General features: G+C 45.6%; 1 protein-coding gene across 1 annotated transcript in view; it reads left to right on the forward strand.

The window, feature by feature from the left end:
• The window catches only part of LOC124790063 (tudor domain-containing protein 3), a 147,381-nt gene that overhangs the window by 27,777 nt on the left and 95,580 nt on the right, over positions 1 to 24,024 (forward strand). Inside the window, exons 3-4 of the mRNA XM_047257627.1 lie at positions 16,188 to 16,253; positions 17,259 to 17,419. Coding sequence (XP_047113583.1) covers positions 16,188 to 16,253; positions 17,259 to 17,419 — 227 coding nt within the window. The remainder of the gene's footprint in view (positions 1 to 16,187; positions 16,254 to 17,258; positions 17,420 to 24,024) is intronic.

The raw sequence follows: 24,024 nt of genomic DNA on the forward strand, positions 1-24,024 counted from the left end.
TTCTTTGACTTATTCCACTCTGTTGTGAGTTTCTTCTGTTTTCACAGTTGCTTGTCCGATTTTAATTTTGCGTAGAAAGTGCCAGCTGACTGAGTCTTTCCATGTGTAGCTAGGGAATTCTCAATTGAACACAAATTCACAATAATAAGCTTTGTCATTTACCCAGATTCAGGAACACAATACCAAGTTGACCTATGTAACTGGTAGTCAGGACCTAAAGTTTTCAAAATAGGATGATGTAGAAATAAAGGAGACAAAGTTGCATTTTTGTGATCTTTTTTTCTGTTTGTCATGTAAGTCATTGGAAAGGTTTGCAATGTGACAAGTGTTTTGTTTCAGGCGCAAGACCATTTTTGTTGTTTCAAAGAAACAATTGAACAATGTTTATAATCATTGCATTGAAGATTGTTCAGCTGATACAAGGGTGTCCAAGTTTTCTCTTGCATCAGTCTTCTTTTTTATGTGAATAGCAGGTTCCTCTTCAATTGCTGTTCTAATGATATGAGCTGTCCATGCTTTGTCCTGTTGCCAACATCAGCAAGCATTGAATGGTTCTTCTTCCGGTAATTATGGATGTTGGTGTGAACCATCTGCAGCCGAATTAAGGTGATGATCCTTTAAACACACTTGAATCTGTCATTTCCTTGTTTCTGACTTCTTCATGTGACAACTTAAGAATGTTTGTATGACTACTGTAATTCTGCTGAAGCATTGTTTTCCATATTCCATGAATCTTTCCGTCACATGAATACCCTTAGTAAATGAAAAATAATCCAGCAAATGGGTAAGCTAATTCTCATAATTTGAAACATTCAAATCTGGGCCCATAACCTGTTGTGGTGAACTACAGATAATACAGTGTGTTTGAAAAAGAAATCCCTAGTTTTAATGTGTCCTAGAATCTGTACAAAGTGATATACACTATTCTAGTCTGTGGTGTTTGATTCATCAACTCTCCAAGTTTGCCTCTCCTGCTGTTGGCGGGACTGTTTGACCTTGAGGCAGCACCATTGCTGTTTTTTCCTCTGTTCCCTCAGTTCAGTCCAGGCGTGTGTGCAGTGCAGTGCAGAGCAACTCAGCAACAATGTGTACTCTGCAACAGAAAGAGCAGTGTGTTACTTGGCTTGTGAAAACTTAGTCAGCTGTAACAGTGCAACATAATTTTAGACGTAACTATGGTGGTGTACCACCTACAGCAAAAACTATCCATCATTGGCTGAAGTCATTCAAGGAAACCGGTAGTGTTTTAAAAGCAAAATCACCAGGTAGACAGACATGTTAAAACTCCTTGGAAATATCTTAAAGATAGGACTGAGTGGGTTTTCCTATGAGAATCAAACTCTGGAAATTTGTATGTCATTTCTTTGCCCACTGCAAACATTAACTCTTTCCTCTAGCTACTACATTGTCTTTAGTTGACCTCACTTTGTTCTATAATCTTAAACACATTTCTAGATGTTACTGCTATTTTCTCTGGTACAGTCTTTCCCCTTTCTGTGCTGCTAGTCTGTCCTACTATTCTATTCTTTTCTCTTCTCTGCCTTTCCATTGAATTGTCTTCTTGGTGCCAATTGTGCTTGGATCTGGTTTGTGATTTTGGACACTTGTTTTCTTTCCTTGCGGCATTCTATAACTTTTCATTCTTAACTATGTGATCTCCTTGTTGGGTTTGCTTTGCTGCCCCTTTTCCAAATTTTTACAGAAGTGTGGATCATGCGGGCAAGCTCACCTAGCGCGCCATATATTCCGCCTTTTGTGCCTTTCTATCTTTACACCCTTTCTTTCGTGCTAGGGAACTAGGCCCAAAAGCCAGCACCGTAGCTGTTCCATTGTGGGAAGGGGGCTGTCGTCAGTTACCTGTGCAGTGGTAGCCCTTTAATTGTGCAAGGATCACACTGTTGGTGCCTGAGCTGGAAACTCCCTACACAAGCCAAGGCGTACGCACCCATCATCGCTGTGGCATGGGGCTCTGGGAAATGGTGTACTGGGCATGTAACTGTTGCTTTGGCTTGGTGGCACCCATGGGAAAAGCTCCTGTTCGGATTGGGTGAACCCATGATGGAAGATTCACGTATGAAGCAAACTAAACTTTCTTCCACAATGCCCCAGCAGCCTCTTCAGACGGCAAAGATTCTTACACTGCAGAGAGACATGCTGTGGGAAGAGGGACAAGCCAGACATCTGGATGTGAAACACTTCCCTCAATACTTAGTACGTTCTTGGAATGATGGAGATACTTCTACTGCAATGAAACCATTATTTATTATCAAAAATATTGAAGACAAATTTGGGGAAGTTGGGTCTCAGGGAAAAATTGTGAAATCGCTTGTTATTAACTAAAACTTCCTCTGCAGCCCGACCTACAGCTCCTCAGCCGTGTGATTCTGTAGATGATATACCTGTGTCCGCTGGCCCACATAAAACTTTGAACATGGTCCAAGCAGTCATCTTCCACAGAGATCTTGTGCTCCAAACAGTTGAGAAGCTTCAGACTGATCTCTAATAGCGAGGCATACATTTTAGCAGACTTGTACAAAAAGAGCCCAAGGATAATTGTATGGATCCTGGTGCCTTTATCTTAGCCTTTAAAGGGAATATTCTCCTGGAGGAAGCTAAGTTCACATTGTACAGTTGGCTTCGAAACCATATGTCCCACTGTTGATTAAGTGTTTCAAGATGTTAACGCTTTGAGCTTATGTCAGCCCTCAGCACAGCTAACCCAGAATGCGGCAACTGTGTATGATTACTCCACGAACATAGTCCTTGTGAACGTTCACTGTAGTGTGTCAACTGGGCGGATCATCACTCTCCATGTTTGCCAGTTTACCCTAACATCACAAATATTGCCCCTCCCCCCCCTTCCAACTCTACCTTCCCTAAACCAAATTTCCCCACCACACTTGTCTTCTTTTTCGAAAACAATTTCCTGCGCCCAGCCTGAGAAGTGTTCCCCTTAGGTGTCTACCAGTGACAGGGCTGCTTCACTGGATCCATCTCCCTGGCAACCCCTGGATGGGAGGCAAGTGCCAAACAATGGCTAAAGGAGCCACGACCTGTGGGTCCCAGGGCTGTCTGCTCTTCATCTGTCCCCATGCTCCATACCAACAACCCCTTTAACAGTCCCTGCAGGTCTGGGGGCTAGAATAGGCCCGAGGTATCCCTGCCTGTTGTAAGAGGTGACTAAAAGGAGTCTCACACTTTTTGGCCCTGTAAGTTCAGGTCCCAAGTTTGAGCTGCCACTTTCCAAATTCTACAGAAGTGCGGGCATATGGGGAAGTGGGGAAGGACGCCTTACGTGGTGCACAACTTATCCATAGTGCCCTTAGATTCGGTCTCCTGAACCTCTTGTCATGGCTTTGCATCTCCACCTGCAATTCAACTGTTGTCATCTTCTTCTGTTGTCTCCTGTCCTCTTTCGACCCCATGACAATATTTGATTTCTCTGCACCCAATATCCAGCACGGTAGCCAGTCTGTTGTGGTGGGTCTGTCACATACCCATTTAGTGGTAGCCCCCTGACAACACAGGGATCGCACTGCTGATGATTGAGCTGTAAACTCCAAGGAGTATGTATGCCAAAGAGTAGATGCCTGTCTTCCTGGGGCATCAGGACTCCCGGCAACAGCCATCATGCCAGGTGGCCTTTGCCGTGGCTGGGTGGTGCCTGTGGGGCGCAGTGGGTGGCATCAGGGCGGATGATGTGAAATGAAGCGGACTAAATCATCTCTTGCTGGTGACCATAGAGCGCCAGCAGTCTCTAAGAAGGGCAAGATCGAGTACAATGCTGAGAGATGTGTCCCTAAATCATTTCCCTCCCTCGCTTCACCATGGGTGGAACATAGGTCTACAGAAAGAAGAGAGCCATATTCGCCTTGGTATTTAGTCTGTAGCAGAATGGATGGGGACTCCTTTCTATCTATGAAGCCTCAGTTTTTTGATGAACATCTTGAGGATAGGTTTGGAGAAGTGGTAGCACTGTCCAAGATGAGAAGCAGTGTAGTCCTGATTCAGACAGCATCCCCAGCCCAATCCCGGGCGTTACTCGCTTGTGACTGTCTGGGTGATATTCCTGTTTCTGTCACTCCCCATAAAAGCCTCAATGTGGTCCAGGGGATCATTTTCCATCGCAACCACCTCTTGCAGTCTGACGGCGAGCTCCGCACCAATCTAGAATGGCAGTGTGTTAATTTCATCCAATGCGTTTACAGGGGACCCAAAGACACCAAGGTTGCTACCGGTGCCTTCATCTTGGCTTTTGAGGGTGATTCATTGCCTGAAAAGGTCAAAGTGATGGTTTACTGCTGTGACATTAAACCATGCGTCTCTCCCCCTATGCGGTTTTTTAAGTGCTGTTGCACTTCCAGCACCACAAGGTGAGACTACGGTCGTCCACTGCATCCAGATACTCCATGTGCACCTCCTCCCACTTGTTTCATCTGTGGAGAGCAGCACTCCCCCTGCTCACCAGACTGCGCAGTACTCCAAAAGGAGCGGAAAATCATGGAGTACAAGACCCTGGACCAGTTGACTTACGAAGAGGCTAAACATAAATTTGAATGATTACACCCCATTCAGTCGATGTCCACATATGCTGCAGCTACATTACCGTCGACGTCACAAGTACCAGTCATATCACACTCTGTGCCATGAACAGTGGGCCCTCCGGGCCTCCAGAATACATCCGCCCTCTTGGTGGTAGTACCTACTGTGGGAGCAAGGCCCCCCCAAACACGGGACGTCCGTTCCCTCCCCCCAGCCGGAGAAGCAACAGCTTCCTCTGACTCCTATTGTGCGGAAGGGGTCCCTTGGGATCCTCTCTCTCAAGGTCTCCACTAATGCCATGGTGGACACTCGCCAGTGGCTAAAGGAGCCAAAAGCTGCTGGACGAAGAGCTTCACGGTCTTCCTCCATGCCTGAAGCTACTTCAGAGAAGTCCTCCCAGCAAGCCCCTAAAGAGAAGCGAGAGGGCAAGCAAACAAAGAAGTCTGCCAAGAAAAAGGACCTTCTGGTGGACCCAACACCACCACTCCCTACCAATTCTGCACCTGCAGATGAGGTGGAGATCTCAACGTCCCCTGAGGACCTGGATCTCACTCATGCCTGATCCACAGTAGGAATGGATACAAATACTCAGTCAGTGGGAGCAGGTGACCCTGAGGCGTAACCTGCCTGCTTGTGTGCTTCATGCCTTCCCAGCCTCACGATAATGTCATCCTCCAGTGGAATTGCTGCAGTTTTTTCCACCACCTGGCTGTGTTACGGCAACTGTTAAGCTTTACACCTCCTTTCTGCATTGCCCTCCAGGAAACCTGGTTCCCGGCAAAGCGGATCCCTGGCCTCCATGGCTATAGGGGATATTGCAAGAACCGTGAGGACTATAATAGAGCATCAGGTGGAGTTTGTGTCTATGTCCTGAACTCAGTATGCAGTGAACCTGTGCCCCTTCAAACCCCTCTTGAAGCTAGGCTGTCAGGATAAGGATGAAGCAGGAAATAACTGTCTGCAGTGTATATCTTCCTCCAGATGTTGCAGTACCCCTGAATGCATTGGCTGTACTGATTCAACAACTCCATAAACCTTTCCCATTTTTGGGAGATTTTAATGCCTATAACCTTTTGTGGGGTGGCACTGTGCTTACTGGCCAAGGTAGAGATGTTGAAACTTTCCTGTCTCAATTTGACCTCTGCCTCATAAGTACGCCCCCCACCCCCAAACGTTTCAGTGTGGCTCATTGTACTTACTCGGCCATTGATTTATCCCTCTGCAGCCCAGGACTTCTCCCATACATCCACTGGAGAGCCCATGATGACTTGTGTGGTAGTGACCACTTTCCCATCTTCCTGTCATTCCCACAGTGCCATTACTCCGGACGTCTACCAGGATGGGTTTTAAACAAGGCAGACTGGGAAGTTTTCACCTCTGCTGTAACCGTTGAATCCCCCCACATGGTACCATCGACTAGTACGATCATTTCTGCAGCGGAAAACATGATCCCTTGTTCTTTAGGGTGTCCCCGGCGAAAGTCAGTACCTTGGTGGTTGCCGGAAATCACTGAGGCCATTAAAGAGCGTCAGTGAACTCTACAGTGACATAAGCGGCACCCTTTCCTAGAGCACCTAGTAGCTTTTAAATGGCTCCATGCCTGCGTTCGGCAGCTTATAAAAGACAGAAAAAGGAATGATGTGAGAGTTACATCTCGACCATTGGGTGCCATACGTCACCTTCCCAAGTGTAGACAAAGATCAGACGTGTTTGTGGGTACCAGACGCTGACAGGTGTCACTGACACTAACATCAATGGCGTTTTATCTACTGATGCAAATGCAATTGCCAAGCACTTTGCTCGAGCCTCTGCGTCGGACAATTATCCTCCAGCATTTCACACCCTCAATCAGCGGATGGAAAGGAAAGCCGTCTTGTTCACTGAATGTCACAGTGAATCTTATCATGCTCCATTTAGAGTGGGAGCTCCAATATTTCCTATCATTCCGTACTTTCTGTGCCCGAGTTCGTGCCTCGGGGTCCTGCAAGGCTCTGTATTGAGTGTCATCTCTATTTTTAGTGGCCATTAACGGTTTAGCAACAGCTGTCGGGCTGTCCATTTCACCTTTTCTGTATGCAGATGACTTCTGCATTTCGTACTGCTCCTCCAGTACTGGTGTTGCTGAGTGCTGCCTACTGGGAGCCATCCACAAGGTGCAGTCATGGCCTCTAGCCCACGGCTTCCAGTTTTCAGCCGCGAAGTTGTGTGTCACGCCCTTCTGCCAGCACTGTACCATTCATCTGGAACCAGAACTTTACCTTAATGACGATCCGATCACTGTAGTGGAGACATATCGATTCTTAGGACTGGTTTTCGATGCCCAATTGACGTGAATTCCTTACCTTCGTCAGCTGAAGTGGAAGTGCTGGCAGCACCTCAATGCCCTCTGTTGCGTGAGCAACACTAACTGGCGTGTAGATCTCTCTATGCTGCTGCAGCTCTACAGACCCCTTGTTCAATCCTGCCTTGACTATGGGAGTTTGGTTTATGGTTCAATGGCGCCCTCAGTGTTGCGTTTACCCAGTGCACCACTGTGGTGTTCGGGTGGCAACGGGAGCTTGTAGGACAAGTCTGGTGACTAGCGTCCTGGTGGAGGCCGGAAGTTATGTTGCACACATTTTTAGTTCTCCCGAGCATCCGAATTACCGTCTCCTTTTTCCCACCCATGGCGGTTCATCTCCTCTGTCAGAGACCCAGGTCAGGGGTTAAGATTGTGGTTTGTGTCTGATCTCTTCTGTCTGAAGTGGAGCCCTTGCCTTTACTCCAGGCCCATTCACGTACACTTCCATGGTGTACACCTAGGCCAAAGCTTCGCTGGACCATTCATATGGTCCTAGGGACTCAGTTAACCCTGTGGCTCTCTGCTTTCCCTTCCTCTCATTTCATGACATGTACTGGCACCACAAAGTGGTTTACATCAATGGCTCGATGGCTGAGGGTCATGTTGGCTTTGTGTATGTTCATGGAGGACATATTGAACAGCATTCATTGCCAGATGGCTGCAGTGTTTTCACTGCAGAGCTGGTGGCCATTTCTTATATTCTTGAGCGCATCCGCTCATGCCCTGGCAAGTCATTTCTTCTCTATACTGACTCGTTGGGCAGCCTACAAGCTATCAACCAGTGCTACCCCCGCCACCCTTTGGTAGCGACCATCCAGAAGTCCATCTATGCCCTGGAACGGTCCAGTCGTTGCGTGGTGTTTGTGTGGACCCCAGGCCATGTCAGAATCCCAGGAAATGAACTTGCTGACAGGCTGGCCAAACGGGCTACACGGAAACCACTTCTGGAGATCAGCATCCCCATAACTGACCTGTGATCATTATTATGCCGCAAGGTTTTCAGCTTTGTGAGACAGAATGGCATAATCTCAGTACACACAACAAACTGCGTGCCATTAAGGAGACTATGAATGTGTGGAAGTCCTCCATGCGGGCCTCTCGTAGGGACTCTGTGGTTCTCTGCTGGCTACGCATTGGCCATACGTGGCTAACACATGACCACGTCCTCCGTCGCGAAGACCCACATCGGTGTCACTGTGGCTCAAATATGACTGTCGTCTACATCTTGCTGGACTGCCCACTTTTAGGCCCTCTGCAGCGGACTTTTAACCTTCCCAGCACCCTACATTCGATGTTGGGCAACAATGCCTCAACAGCAAATTTAGTTTTATGTTTTATTCTGTAGTGCCTCAAGAATTTTGGTGCAAATTCTAGAAACCACTGTCAGCTCATGCCATGGGGGACTCAAGACATTGCATTACCTATGAAGGATCATCCATGAGCCCTGCAGTGATTCAAACAACATCTCTTGCATGCCAACCTAATTATTTTTTAGTGACTTTGTGTCAAGGCTCCCAATCTAATCAAACACATTAAGAAGGAATGCTGGAAGCGCTGTCTCCCTTCTCTGTGGACATATGCTTCTTCATCTGAGGTGTGAGTCAAGCTCTGTGGTCATATGGGCCACCGACAATCGACAGCTGTTTTGTATGTTGTCCTTGAGGATGGTCTTTTGTACCAATTCATCGGTTCTTGCAGAACAAGTAGCAACCCACTTTGCGACAGCATTGGCATACTCTTCCTACCCAGCTACCTTTCTGCTGCAGAAGTGACAAGATGAAGGCATCACCGTATGTTTCACCCTACCCACCAAGCTGAATCCTGTAATGAACCCTTCACTGACTGGGAACTACTTCAAAGCCCCAGGCCCTGATTCAGTTCACAATGAGATCATCCATGTGAATGTTGTCCAAAGGCAAGATCTCCTCAGGGTCTTCAACCAAATTTGGCTCCAAAGTCATTCCCTTCCCAACAGCAGGATAGCATAGTTGTCACAGTCCGTCAGCCAGGCAAGAACATAATGTCTCTCAACTGTCACTGTTTGATTAGCCTAACCAACATACTCTGTAAGCTGCTTGAGAGGATGGTTGTCCACAGAGCCTTTTGTTTCCTTATCAGTGTGGTTTCCAGGAGGTACGATCAACAACCGACCATTTACATAGATTGGAAGCAGCAATCCAACAGGCTTTTTCTAAATGCCAACACCTTATCACAGTGTTATTTTGGCCTGCATAAGGTGTACGACACTGCTTGACATCATCACATTTTACCTAGCCTCTCTGACTGCATTTCTGAGGCTCCCTACCTATTTTTGTTCATCAGTTTTTATCCCTCTTGTTTTTCCAGGTTGGAGTCGGCACTTCTGAGCTCCCCACAGGTCCAAGAGAATGGCGTCCCACAGAATTCTGTATTGAGTGTCACTCTTTTCCTCATTGCCATTTGTGGGCTAGTGATCTCTGTTGGGCTGCTGGTCACCCCTGCATTGTACGTCAACAGTTTTTGCATTTGGTACAGCTCCCACTTGGTATCCTCTGCTAAATGCCGCCTCCAAGGTGCCATCTGGCGGGCCTCTGCATAGGCCCTCTCCCATGGTTTCCAGTTCTTTCCAACAGAAATGTAGGTCGTGCATTTCTGCCATCATATCACGGTCCCTCCTAACTGTACTTAGATACACAGCACCTGAACATTGTAGTGCAGTCCCATTTCTTGGACCTACTTTTTGATTAAAAGCTGACTTGGCTGCTCCTTATTTATCACCCAAACACCAGCTACATGTGGAAGCTTAACACTTTTTTTTTCTGTGCCCTCACAACTTGGAGTGTGGGTCGTGCTACTTTTGTCTGTATTTATCGGGCTCTGGTTTCATCCCAACAGGACTATGGTTACCGTTGCTCCTTCAGCTTTGAAACTGTTAGACTCAGTCTATCATTGTGGCGTGTGTATGGCCACTGCTTCCTTTCGGACTAGTCCTGTAGACAGTATCCTTGCTGAAGCAGGGATTTACCTCTTTTGTTCTGGCAGTACCAACTCTTGACCTGCTGTGTAAATTGCATTCGACAGTTCCCTGATCATCCAACTTATCCCATTCTCTTTGCATACGAGGGGTGGTGTTCTTGTGATACCTGCCCTCGGGTGGGAGTACTAGTTGGAATGCGCCTCACTTCCCTATGCCAAGATCTCCATCTCCCTTTCCTGGACTGTGATCTGTGTATTTTCTCGCACACATCCGTTGGATGGTGCCCAGGCTATGGGTTAGACTGATCTCTTCCCTAGGTCCTGAAGTCTCGATCGCCCCCATGATCTGTCAGCATCTGTTAAAACAGTTCTTCACGAGTTCCAGGGTGCTGCCACCTTTTATACTGATGACTCTAAAGCTTTGGATGAGATGTGATATACTTCTACATCTCCTTCTGCTACAGAATGCCATTTGCTGCTGGGAACACACAGCATGTTTACAGCAGAGCTGATAGCCATTAGCAGAGATCTTCATTTTATTAAACAGGCTTTCATTGAGCGTGTTTTAATACGTGCTAACTCAGCGAGTAGTCTCTAGACTATTGACTTGTACCATTTTTCCCACCCTTTGATCTCCATTGTTCATGACTTTCTTGCTGGCCTTCATTGTGGTGCCTGCTCAGTTGTCTTTGTTGCGTCCCAAGTCATGTGTGTATCCTGGGGAATGAATTGGCTGACTGTTTGGTTAGAGGATGACTCAATTACTCCCCATTTCCTTTGACAATCCCAAGTGCGGATTTGCGGGTGCTCATAATATCTCTGCTGCTCAGAAATGAACACCATCTGGTGGGCTACTGCCCCATCCGATAAACTCTGCACAATCAGGGAGACTGCTGCAACATGGCTCTCTTCCTTCCACTTCTTCTGGAAGGAGTCCACAGTCCTCAGAGATCTCCACATCAGTCATACCAGGTTAACCCATAGTTTTATTTTGTGTAAAAAGCCACACCTGCATTCTGTTTGCAAAGCATTATAGACAGTAGCTCATATAGTGGTGGAATGCCCCTTCCTTTTGGCCCTTTCTGCTATGTATGGTATTCCAGAATCATTACCTCTAATATTGGGGAACCTTTCATGGATGGTTGAACTGGTTCTCAGCTTTCTCCATGAAAGTGGTTTTTATTCTCAGTAATAAAGTTTTAATCTACCTCAGGAGCAGGGGCAGGTTGGTTGGGATTGCGACATCTCCCACTGTATGCCGTGTCTGGGGGATCCCTGTCCCCACATCCTTGGCCATGCCAGTCTTTCATCCTTATTTTACTCTGTTTTAATCACTTTTAGATTTGGTTTGCCTTATTTCTGCTGCACCCAGTTTTCCATTGTAGATATGACACACTGTTGAGTAGCGGCTGATCTTGATTGTAATGGATCAGGAGTTGTGCAGCCATGGGTGGAACATTTCCTGTCAGATGCAGAGCCCTGGGGATGCCAACAAGGTGACTACACTACTACCTTCATCTTGCAATTCTTATTGACATTCCAAAGGATGTCCATTACATTTTTAGCCTTCTCGCTTTTCCCATCTAGATGAGAAAACATTTTCGGCGGACATCTCTACTTCTGGATACACCACTCGTGGATCAAGGGACTGATGGCCTTGTTGTGTTATTCGACTGATGGCCTTGTGCGATTCCTTTTGTTGCTTTCTTACATCCTCTACTGATTCATCTCCAGTTAAAAATGTCAACCAACACATCACTCTCTCTTTGCGTTTTTACAATGCGCATCTGAACATCTCTTATGTCCACAACTGCTTTTTTGTTTAATGATTCTGATCCATGCTGGACACACTGACTTTAATGTTTCATTAATGTTACCTCTTGCTCAGATACTTCAGACGTAGTTTGCAGTTTACCAATCTCATAACGGTTCTGTTGCTCTTTTACTATAAGCTCAGCAACAGAAGCATTTAAAGTTTTTACTTTCTCCGTTGGTGTATTTAATGTTGAGCCAAATTGACTAACAGACCGATATGAAAAATGTTCCAGCTCTTGTTGTACAGTGCTATTAATGTCTTCCACAAAACCTTCAAATCGGTTTAAATATTTTAAATCTTCTTCCCCTTCCCTTTTTACAGTTTCTCTTTCCTCATCTTCCTCTGTTTCCGTTTCCTTTCCTCTGATTTCTCTTTCCTCTAATTTCTCTTTTCTCTGATTGGCTGTAAACTTCAGTCAAAAATCACTGTTCAGGTACTACACTCTACTAAATATGTATTGTTCTTCACTCTGCTAAATATGTATTGTTCTTTTATCTGACAATTACTCAGTTTTGCATTTTGATGTCTTAACTACTCATGCACATGCAGTCAAGCTTTGCAGATTATTTGTTTACCTAGGTCCTTGTACTTATTGTGAGCCCTCATATTATTATCCAGATTTCCTCCAAATAATCACACCAACTTATCAGTCTATCTAAAACTATACGGTACGACATCCTCTCCTCTCTCCAGTCTTCTTATCTCAATTGTAAAAACTGTAAAACATAAACTCAAGGCATGTAATACACTACCAGCAAAAAAAATTAGTACACCTGGAAAGATGAATTTGATGTAGATCTGATGATGGAATATGCCGTCTGGAGGATACTAGATGTACTGATAACGGTCTCAGCACCGTCTGCCAACAGATAGCGTAGTGGCATAGCTGCTAGACCGCCAGCTTCCCTGAAATAGGGAATGCTCACAGCCGGCTCAATGTGTACAAATGTGTGGAGCAAGAAGGCAACCATGCCACGGAGATGCATTCATGATTCCTCCAGCCAACTGAGTAAGTTTGAAATTGTGGTCTTCCCAAGTGGTGGGATGGTCCTTTTGGAGAACTGCCATACAAGTTGGATGTGCTGCATCAGTTGTGCAGTGGTGCTGGTATCAGTGGGCACGTGAATAGTCTCACACCTGTAGACAAGGTTCTGGACGTCGATGCAGCACAGATGCCTGCCAGGATTGTCATTTTGCAAGAGCCATGTGTGCCAAGATGTGTCAACATGAACTGTTGCAAACTAGTTATTAGCAGTGGGACTGTGGGCACACACACCCGTAGCCCATTTTCCACTCACACCTCAGCATGGACATGCACAGCTCAACTGGCATCGTCAGAAGATCACTTGGAAGATGGAATGGTGCACTATGGTCTTCAGCAGTGAAAGAAGATTCTGCCTGCTCCCAAGTGATGGTTGTTTGCACATGCAGTGTAGACCTGGTGAGTACTGTCTCATAGAGTGCATTTGTCCAAGACACCCTGGGCCCACCCCATGCCCTATAGTCCGAGGTGCTATAAGCTACAACTCTTGTTCACCTTAGATTTGTTTGAGGGGAATGCTAACCAGTGTTGGTGTGTACGGAATGTTATTAGGCCCTTTCTTTTGCCATTCTTACAACAGGAATGTTATGTGTTGTTCCAACAGAATAATGCTCTCCCACACACTGCCCGTGAAACTCAAATTTCTCTTCATGATGTGCCACAACTACCTTGGCCAGCACGAGCTCCAGACTTGTCTCCAATTGAGCACATGTAGCATATGGTGGGACAAGAAGTGATGCATGTGACTCATCAAGCAACGACTCTTACAAAACGATGTGAATAGGTCAAGCAAGTGTGGAATAACATATCCCAGGACATTATTCACCAGTTGTGCAGTCAATGGATGCCAGAGTTAGCAACTGCATTGCCGCCTGTGGATACTGCACCACGTATTAATATGGATGTTTCAGCATGGATGTAATCATTTTGTGTGCTCTATATGCACTGTTGCAACAATACATATTTTGGGAACTGGAAACCTCTAAAAGGGTGTACTAATTTTTTTTCTGGCACTGTGTTAATTGGATACATAAGAAAATCTACTCACCATGCAGCGGCAGGAGAAAAGTTATGGAAATGTGCAAGCTTTAAGAACAAGTTTGTTTTCTCATGCTGCCATGGTGAGTAGATTTCTTTACCTATCCAGCGATATTGTATTTTCAAAACTTGATTATTTTTGTTGATGTATAAACTTAGAGCAGTATAATGTATTGTGTACACCTCTTATCCTATTACATATGCCTTCAGTCCATACCTAAACTATTAATAGAAAGCAAGCTGAGTAGAAATCTGTACATCTACCAATACTAGTAACGAACACTAGATATTCGGAGATTGCAAATCCTGTTCCCCAGGTGCCAAATCATGTTGCTATTATTTCATCCCCGATTTTCCATTTTATGTTGAGATGACTCATTTTAAAAGACAAGAGTCTAATTTGCTGCCCTATTGTTGTTCATTCGAAGCTTTTTCTCTGCATCTAGTTACTCATCGTCAACAGAATGTTAAGCTCTGCCCTCCCTCCTTCCATCCCTCTTTTCCTTTCTTCTTTGCTGCTGTATGAATTTGTCAATGACAACTATTAACAGTGTAAAATTACACATATCTAACTCTACTGCTGCAATTCTTCCTTCCACCAACCCTTCTTTCACAGTCTCAACAATGACCTATGTCGTAATGTGTGCCCAACTGTTCTTTCTCTCCAGTCATTATGTTCTTAACTAGGCATTTATTGTTTTTACTTTTGTAACCTTCTCATTGTAGGATGTCTTCATTCCTTACTTGGTAAGTTCATTTGATCTCCAACAGTGTCCTGTAGCAACACATTTCAAAGATTTATAATTCTTTGTCTTTCCCATTGTTCTTGTTTTACATCTGTACAGAACTGTGTTTGAAACATAGGCTCTTGTGGATTTTTTTCCCTGATGGGTGACATTCAGAAGTATAATTGTAACAGTATTACCCCTGTTATGTTAACATATAACAAGGAAGGAATTGGTAAAGAAACTAAAATATTGAGTTAACTCATTGAGATTACATTTGAATTATCTGCTCCAGTTAAGTATTTAGGATAAGATAACAAAATAGAAGGAAGGAATATTGGAGTTTTAACGCCATGTTGACAAAAGCTGCATTAGAGAACGTACACAAGCTTGGATTGGGGAAGGAAGTCAGTTGTGACATTTCAGAGGAACCATCCCTTCATTAACATTAACTATTAGGGAAATTGTGGGAAACCTAAATATCGATTGCCAAACCTAAATGTGGATTGCGAGACCATGATTTGAAACATCGTCCGCCAGAAGATAAGTCCAGATTATTACCACTGCACTACCTCATTTTGTGAATCTGAACATAATGGCCAACCTGAAAAACTAAATTATTTTATTGTGTGTTTCAGCCTCACAATGCACAAATAGTATCATAACTGATTTGGAGCAATAGAAAGTCGTCATCATGTAATCTGTTTCAAAAGAAAGAAAAGTTTGGTAGTAAAGTACTAGGAAACTAAAATACAAAATCAGATTACAAACACTTCAATACATGGCATAGTAACATGTTAAAGTACAACTGAATAGGCCAGGAGACTCACAGTGCAAACATATCTGCAATCTTATTGTTGAAACTGAAGGCTTCAGTTGACTACATCACAATAAACGGTGTTAACTTTCAAATAACAAATCTAAGGAAAAATGTTCACAGTATGAAATCGATTGAGAGATGCACCAGCCACAAAGTGAAAACTAGTAAAAAATTATCTAACTATTGGTGTAGGTAAGTTAGACCCACATTAAAAGCAATCTAAATGACGCCTGTCTACAGACAGGTACCACTAAAGGCAAAATTACCTTCAGTGGCTGCAGCTGCACATTAAAAGGAACTGTTAAATCAAGTTGTTATTATACAAGTGCAAGCTGGCAAATAAAGGGACTCCCAACAAAGCAGAAGGTGCAAAAATTTAAAAAAAATAAATAAAAAAGTAAAAACCTCATAACAGATGCAGAAATACTCCAAAAAATAATTTATTATGATGATGAGTTTGTTTAATTTATAATAGTTTCTAATTCTACGGGAACTTGTGCTTAGAGTGATTACAGAAAAAAGATGGCAACCTTATGTTTAGTATAGTCCAATACTGTTTAATTGATGCTGCTAAATATGTACCTATAGGCCGTTCTCCCCCTCATTCAGGATACCTGCAATTTTAACGGAAAATATCAGTTTTGTTGAATGTATAAATGACATGTCCCACATAGAGCGCTACAAAATAGCAGCCAGTTAATTTTTGCCCACATATCTGAATAACAAATGGTGTGTCAATGTCTTTTATACTATTATGTGCTTCAGTTATCTAGTGGCCCTATATTGTTTGTTCATAGACAGTGATGTAAAGGTCGCAAGAAAATGATAGATTGTATTTACTGTATATCTCCTCATATTGTGTGTCACTGCATTAAATAGGTTAATATTCTGATTGCAAACTTTTCCAGATTGACTTGAGAGAAATCAGCACATCGGGCTTCCCAGAAGATTTAAACAAAACAAAATATGAAACTGTAAGTATTGAGAGGCATTGCATGAATCATGAAAAATGTCAACAAAGGAAATAAGTTCTTCATGACTTCAAGAACATATTTGTAACTTTTGTTTCTATTTCCGTCTAGGTTATTCTTTTAATTTATGAATTAATTGCATGGGCTTTTCTTTCACTATTCCTATCACCATTTTTCCTTACTCTGTCTATTTTAGTAAGTACTATCCTGCGTCTGTGAATATTCATCCCACAAATATGTATCCTTTCACCTGCCTTTTCTTTATTACCCGCATTATGGTGATCATAGAAAACTACGATTATAATGGTATGGGCATGTCAAAATAATGGGAGTTGACAATATACCAAGAGAACCTCATGAAATGACAGTAGGAGGCAACAGGCCACAGAAAGTCATTCGGATCATTGAAGTGAATGAGTATGAGTAGGTGAAGAAGAGAGGAGAAGATGGGGGCAGAGTGGAGAGAGAAACTTGGTGGGAGGTTCTCAGGTTTTTCATTAAATTTCACAGTCCATTGTATTTTAATGAAACAGCTTTTTATTACAGTCAAATGCCATCTATTGCACAATCAAGTGGGTTTATTTGGATGACTTAATTCTAATTAAAGGTAAATAATGTCTCAGTTTGAAGCTTGAATTGAACACCACAGTGCTTTACTAGACATAGTTTTATTGGAAATGATGTCCCTTTTCTTCTATCTGGCAATTGAACAGCCATGTAGGAAAGACTGTACAATTTCATTTTGACCTTGACTCACAGAGCAACTTGGCATTTTTGCATACCAAGTTACTTTCAGAGGTGAAAGAAGCAATAAGCGAGGACTGACGGGATTGAACCTCATACCTTTCATATGTGTAATTTGACACATAGTCGTGTTAATTCTGAGTATGGACCAAGAAAACAGTGGTTTGTCTAGAAGTTTTTATTGGTTAATTGTCAGTTAACCATTTTCATATTTCTGAGTTTTCTTTTTTGTCAGATTATCAAAGTACCTTCCTTACATTTCAGATACCTGGAAGTTTTGTTGTTCAGATACAGAAGATACGGAATATATCAGCCCCAAAAGCAAATGAAGATTCTAAAGCAGCTCCTCGAATGCTTAAATTATCTCTTACAGATGGCCAAATTAGCTGTCAAGCAGTTGAAGTTGAATACATGCCTCGAATCAGGTAAGTCATTTATTTTGTGACTGCATTATAACATCAAATTGTGTATATTGTCAAGTGCTAGGGCTGATGTATTAAGTCTTTCTGTGGTATTATTCTTCATCCTCTGTATTCACTGCCCTCCAATAATCACTTTTTTTTAAAATAATGGAGTTCTTTAGATGAATTTACACTGATGCAGAAGATTTTGAAAGGCCTTAAGTTTAATTCTAAGGTATCAGATTTTGAAAACACGGTCTTTGTCAATGGAAAACACTACCAATCAAACCAAACCTCGTTTCTTTAAGGAACTGAATTCCCATGTATAGAATGTCATATCTCTCGAACTGTATGTTGTACAACAGCATAATTTTGAGGTTGCGTTCAGTGGTATACGTGGATACTGTGCACAACATTTATTGCAACTGGAGCTAATAGTAAAGTAGTAACAAAAATTAAAACATCATGCCGGATGCTGCAGCCTCACTGCATGAAGAGCACAAAAGGTGGTAGGTGGCAAACTTTTTTCCTTTCATCATTTTGTGGGTGGTGCACACAACAAAAAGTTTCCATGAATACTTGGAATTATGTGTAAAGTCTACAAGAAACTGCCAAGTGCTATCTTTCTCAATTACTGGACCAATATAGTCTGGATAATTAGCTTGTTATAAGTTACACTGCCTCAAAATATAAGCACACCCCCCAGGGGGTCCACAACTCTTTTGTGGACACGTGCGTAGCGAGCACGGGACCCCGAGCTAATGTGGCCTTCCTTCTTTTCCGGGCTGCATACCCCCCCTTTCCGTATCCTTCCCCATCCCCCATCTTCGCGCCCCCCCCCCCCCTCACCTCTGGATCTTTCCTTCCCTTTCTCCCCCTATGGGAGTATGGTTTGTGCCTACGTCCGGAGAAGGACGCTTGTAAATGTACCGCACTCTTCGCCTTCCTTGCTTGTATGTCTTCATCTTTCTTCGTCCTTCTCTTTTCCTTACCTCTTCTCTTTACCTCTTCTCTTTACCCTTTTCTCCGCTGCGGCGTTTGAGACCTCTCTTCTTTCCTTTCCCTGTCTCTTTCTTCCTCCCTGTGCGTGTCTGAAGGCCGACCCACGCACTTCCATGCGTAGCCGGTGATGGGGTAACGCGTAATTCCCCGCCCCGGGTAGACAGGTAGGACACGTACGTACCCCCTGGTAACGGCCAGGCCCAGGGAGGGGTGATTACCCGAGCTGATACCTTCCGAAGGTGCCGATTGGTCCCTCCGTCCGTTCGTCGGGAGGTGTGACCTGAGGTGTGAACAATCACCTAAGGCGGGTGTGCCCTCGGTGAGGGCCCCCACAAGGAAGGAGCGCGCCATCGGAGACACCGGTAATCATGGGGGATTCTTCCGCAATGGTTTCCTCATCTTCCACTATGTCTGTTCATAAACGTAAGTTCACTGAGTCTCAGCCACAGACGGTTCTTCCATCGTTGCCACAGTTCCTTGTTGTTTCTCGGTCTGACGAAGATCACGACTTTTCCACGGTCAACCCTTTCATTATTCAGAAAGGTGTCGACGCAATTGCGGGTCCTGTAAAGTCTTGTTCCAGATTACGGAATGGCACCCTGTTGTTGGAAACACACAGTGCCCTCCAGGCTCAAAAATTGCTGCGTACTTCTCTGCTTCACACCTTCCCTGTCCGGGTGGAACCGCACCGTACCTTAAATTCCTCGCGTGGAGTCGTTTATACACGCTCCCTCGATGGATTGTCTGACGAAGAAATTCAGCACTACCTGTCTGACCAGGGCGTCACAGCTGTTCATCGGGTTATGAAAAGGGTTGACTCGAACATCATTCCAACCCGCACTGTCTTCTTGACATTTGACAAAGTTCAACTCCCATCAAAACTCAAAGCAGGCTATGAGATAATTTCCGTTCGCCCTTATGTCCCAAACCCTACGCGTTGCTATCGATGTCAGCGGTTCAATCACACCAGCCAGTCCTGTTCCAATCCGGCCAAATGTGTTACGTGTGGCAAGGATGCCCATGAGGGTGCTTGTCCACCTCCATCCCCTCGCTGCATCAACTGTATGGGTGACCACGCTGCTTCCTCTCGAGATTGCCCCGTTTTTAAGGACGAAAAACTCATCCAGGAAATAAGAGTGAAGGAAAAGGTGTCGACCTTTGCTGCTCGAAAATTACTCGCCAGTCGACAGCCCACTGTGCCTCAGAAAGGAAAATACAGCACTGTCCTTGCTTCTCCTCGGCCAACAAAGGAGGCGGCCACGCAGACTTGCGACCTCACCTTTAGTACTACGGTCGTCAGATCGGCCAGCGCAAAGATCGCCCGTTCAACCTCACCACTTTCGCCTGCCCACTCAATGGCTCACCCTTCGTCGGGTTCTGCTAAATCTCGAGCCCAAAAGTCAGACGCCAAGTCTTCAAAAAAAGAGCATTCTCGTGAAGAGTTTTTACGTACCGCAACTTCACAACCATCGGTTCCTCCTTCATCTAAACATCATACTTCCAAGAAGGCTACGAAGAAACACAGTTCCTCTCCTTCTCCGCCAAGGCGTGTCCCATCTACAGCACCACCTGGCGGAAATCGCCCTCGGCCGTCTTCTGTGTCGCCGAGGCGCACTGCTGGTGGCCGGTCAACTGGCCGATCGTTGGTGGCTGGAGCTGCTCCTGACCAACCTATGGATCAGGATCTTCTGCCTTCGACTGAATGCCATTCCATGCTGTCGGTCGCAAGCTCTGAGCAGTCGTTGAGTTGACAGCACCCTTGGTCACGTTCCTCCATTTTCTGTTCACCCTATGTCCATTATCCACTGGAATATCCGCGGCATTCGAGCCAATCGGGATGAATTGTCGATCCTCTTACGATCCTACTCGCCGGTCATCTTCTGTCTTCAGGAAACAAAGCTGCGTCCCCATGACCGCTTTGTTCTCCCTCATTTTCAGTCCGTCTGATATGACCTGCCCTCTGTTGAAGGCACTCCAGCCCATGGAGGACTCATGATTCTGCTCCACGATACTCTCCATTATCACCCAATCCCCTTAAACAGTTCCTTCCAAGCTGTCGCCGTCCGTCTTTCCCTTTCTGGATACACGTTCTCTCTTTGTACGGTATACATTCCATCGTCCACACCAATGGCACGAGCTGATCTCCTTCATCTTCTCGGTCAGCTTCCACCCCCCTATTTGCTGGTTGGGGACTTCAATGCCCACCACCCGCTTTGGGGATCTTCACATCCTTGTCCACGTGGCTCACTATTGCTAGACGTCTTCCACCAAGCGGATCTAGTCTGCCTCAACACTGGGGTCCCCACATTTTTGTCTGCCTCCATGACAAATTTATCTCATTTGGACCTTGCGGTCGGTACTGTTCCGCTAGCTCGGCGCTTCGAATGGTTCGCCCTTGATGATACACACTCGAGTGACCACTTTCCATGTGTTCTTAGACTGCAGCCTCAACTGCCATATATGCGCTCGCGACGCTGGAAGTTTGCCCAAGCCGATTGGACACTTTTTTCGTCTCTAGCGACATTCGATGACCGTCGCTTTCCCAGCGTCGACGATGAGGTCACACATATTACCGACGTTATTCTCACAACTGCGGAACGTTCAATACCACGCACCTCCGCATTGCCCCGGCGCCCCCCAGTTCCTTGGTGGAACGAGGCATGCCGTGACGCAATACGTGAGCGGCGACGTGCTCTTCGTATTTTCCGTCACCATCCAACTTTGGCAAACTGTATCCGATATAAGCAGCTCCGTGCGCGATGCCGTCGCGTCATCCGCGATAGCAAGAAGGCAAGCTGGAAATTCTTTATTAGCTCATTTAACACCTTCACTCCCTCCTCGGAAGTTTGGAGTCGGCTTCGACGGTTCTCAGGCGCGCCTAGTTTCTCCTCGGTCTCTGGGCTCACTGTCGCGCATGATACCTTAGTGGACCCCGTCGCAATTTCTAACTCATTGGGTCAGCACTTTGCTGAGATTTCGAGCTCTTCAAATTACCCGCCAGCGTTTCTCCCGAAGAAACGTGCAGCGGAAGTGCGACATCTTGTTTTCTCCTCTCAAAATCGCGAAAGCTACAATACTGTTTTCTCCATGCGGGAACTCCAACATGCCCTCTCTTCTTCTCGCTCCTCCGCCCCAGGACCGGATGGTATCCATGTCCAAATGTTGTTGCATTTATCAACCCATAGCCTGCGTTACCTCCTTCGCCTTTACAATCGAATTTGGACCGATAGTACCTTTCCCAGGCGATGGCGGGAAGCTATTGTCGTTCCCGTTCCGAAACCTGGAAAGGACAAACATCTCCCCTCTAGCTATCGTCCCATTTCTCTCACGAGTAGTGTCTGTAAGGTTTTGGAGCGTATGGTGAATTACCGTTTAGCTTGGTGGCTGGAATCCCGCAGTCTTTTAACACCAGCCCAATGCGGATTCCGAAAGCATCGTTCTGCCGTTGACCATCTTGTTGCTCTCTCCACTTATATCATGAACAATTTTCTCCGGAAACGCCAAACGGTAGCAATATTTTTTGATCTGGAGAGAGCATACGATACCTGTTGGAGGACAGGCATCCTCCGCACACTGTTCTCTTGGGGCTTTCGAGGCCGGCTGCCCCTTTTTCTTCGCGAATTTATGGCAGAGCGCACATTTAGGGTGCGGGTGAACACTACTCTCTCCCGTACTTTCTCCCAAGAAAACGGGGTACCCCAGGGCTCCGTGCTGAGTGTTGTACTGTTTGCCATCGCCATTAATCCAATTATGGATTGTCTCCTTCCTGATGTCTCGGGCTCCCTCTTTGTGGACGATTTTGCGATCTACTACAGCTCTCAACGGACCAGCCTGCTTGAAAGACGTCTTCAAGGATGTCTCGATCGCCTCCACTCGTGGAGCATCGAAACCGGCTTCCGTTTCTCACCCAGTAAGACCGTTTGTGTTAATTTTTGGCGACGTAAGGAGTTTCTTCCACCCTCCTTACATCTAGGTCCTGTCAACCTTCCGTTTTTCCGATGTCGCTAAATTCTTGGGTCTTATGTTTGACAGAAAACTGTGCTGGTCCTCCCACGTTTCCTATCTTTCGGCTGGCTGTCTGCGTTCCCTTAACACCCTCCGTGTCCTGAATGGTACCTCCTGGGGAGCGGACCGAGTGGTCCTTCTCCGCCTCTATCGCGCCTTAGTGCGCTCGAAATTGGATTATGGAAGCATAGTCTACTCCTCTGCTCGGCCGTCTATTCTTCGGCGTCTCGACTCTATCCACCACCGTGGATTACGTTTAGTGTCTGGAGCTTTTTACACCAGCCCTGTGGAAAGCCTTTATGCTGAGACTGCTGAACCTCCGCTGTCCAATCGGCGGGCAGTCCTTCTGAGTCGTTATGCTAGCCATCTGTCTTCCATGCCTGCTAATCCAGCCCATGACTTTTTTTTCGACACCTCCTTTGATGTCGGGTATGCAGGCCGCTCCTCCTCCCTACTACCCCCGGGAGTCCGCTTCCATCAACTGCTCCATTCTCTTTCCTTCCGCTTTCCTAAAACCTTCTTGACAACTTGGGGTACAGCACCGCCTTGGCTCTGTCCCCAGATCGACTTGCTCAGAGACCTATGTCAATTTCCCAAGGATGGTACCCCTACACTTGTCTACCGTCGGGCATTTGCTGCTCTATGTGCACAAATGACGGAAGCCACATTTATTTACACCGACGGCTCGAAAACATCGTTAGGTGTAGGGAGTGCCTATATTGTTGGCGACACCCCAAATCACTTTCGGCTTCCCGACCAGTGTTCGGCTTATACTGCGGAGCTTTACGCTGTTCTCCAGGCTGTCCACTACATCCGCCGCCATCAGCGGATACAGTACGTAATCTGCTCAGATTCTCTCAGCTCTCTCCTAAGTCTCCAAGCTCTTTACCCTGTGCACCCTCTGGTCCACCGGGTTCAGGACTGTCTGCGCTTGCTCCACCTGGGGGGCGTCTCAGTGGCGTTCCTCTGGCTCCCGGGACACGCTGGTATCAGTGGGAATGAGGCGGCCGATATAGCGGCCAAGGCTGCAGTCTCTCTTCCTCGGCCAGCTATTCAGTCTCTTCCGTTTACCGATCTACGGAGCGGTTTATGTCGCCAAGTTGCTCATTTATGGCATGCGCATTGGTCAACACTTCCCCATAATAAATTGCGGGAAGTGATAGCCCTTCCTTGCGCTTGGACCTCTTCCTCCCGAACGCGTCGTCGGGAGGAGGTAATTTTAGCTAGACTCTGGATAGGGCACTGTGTTTTTAGCCATCGACGTCTTTTAAGCGGTGATCCTCCCCCACTCTGTCCCCACTGCTCTCAGCTGTGGACGGTCAGACACCTTTTAATTGAATGCCCCTATTTTAATCCGTTACGCTCCCGTCTACAGCTATCGCCTGATCTATCGTTGATTTTAGCAGATGACACGCGCTCAGCTGACCGCGTTCTACAGTTTATTAGTGACAGTGAAATGACGTCAGTCATTTGATTTTTTTTTGGGGACAACCAACCCCTTTCTATAGTGGATTTTTAAGCATTCCTTCTGCCTTTAGTTTCTCAAATTTTATGACTTTGTTCCCCTTGCTGCTGATTTTAAATTTCGTTTTTTCCTGTTTCCTACGTCACGGGCTGGGCGC

Source organism: Schistocerca piceifrons, chromosome 3 (assembly GCF_021461385.2).
Source record: "Schistocerca piceifrons isolate TAMUIC-IGC-003096 chromosome 3, iqSchPice1.1, whole genome shotgun sequence".
In the NCBI taxonomy this organism is placed as follows: Eukaryota; Metazoa; Arthropoda; class Insecta; order Orthoptera; family Acrididae; genus Schistocerca; species Schistocerca piceifrons.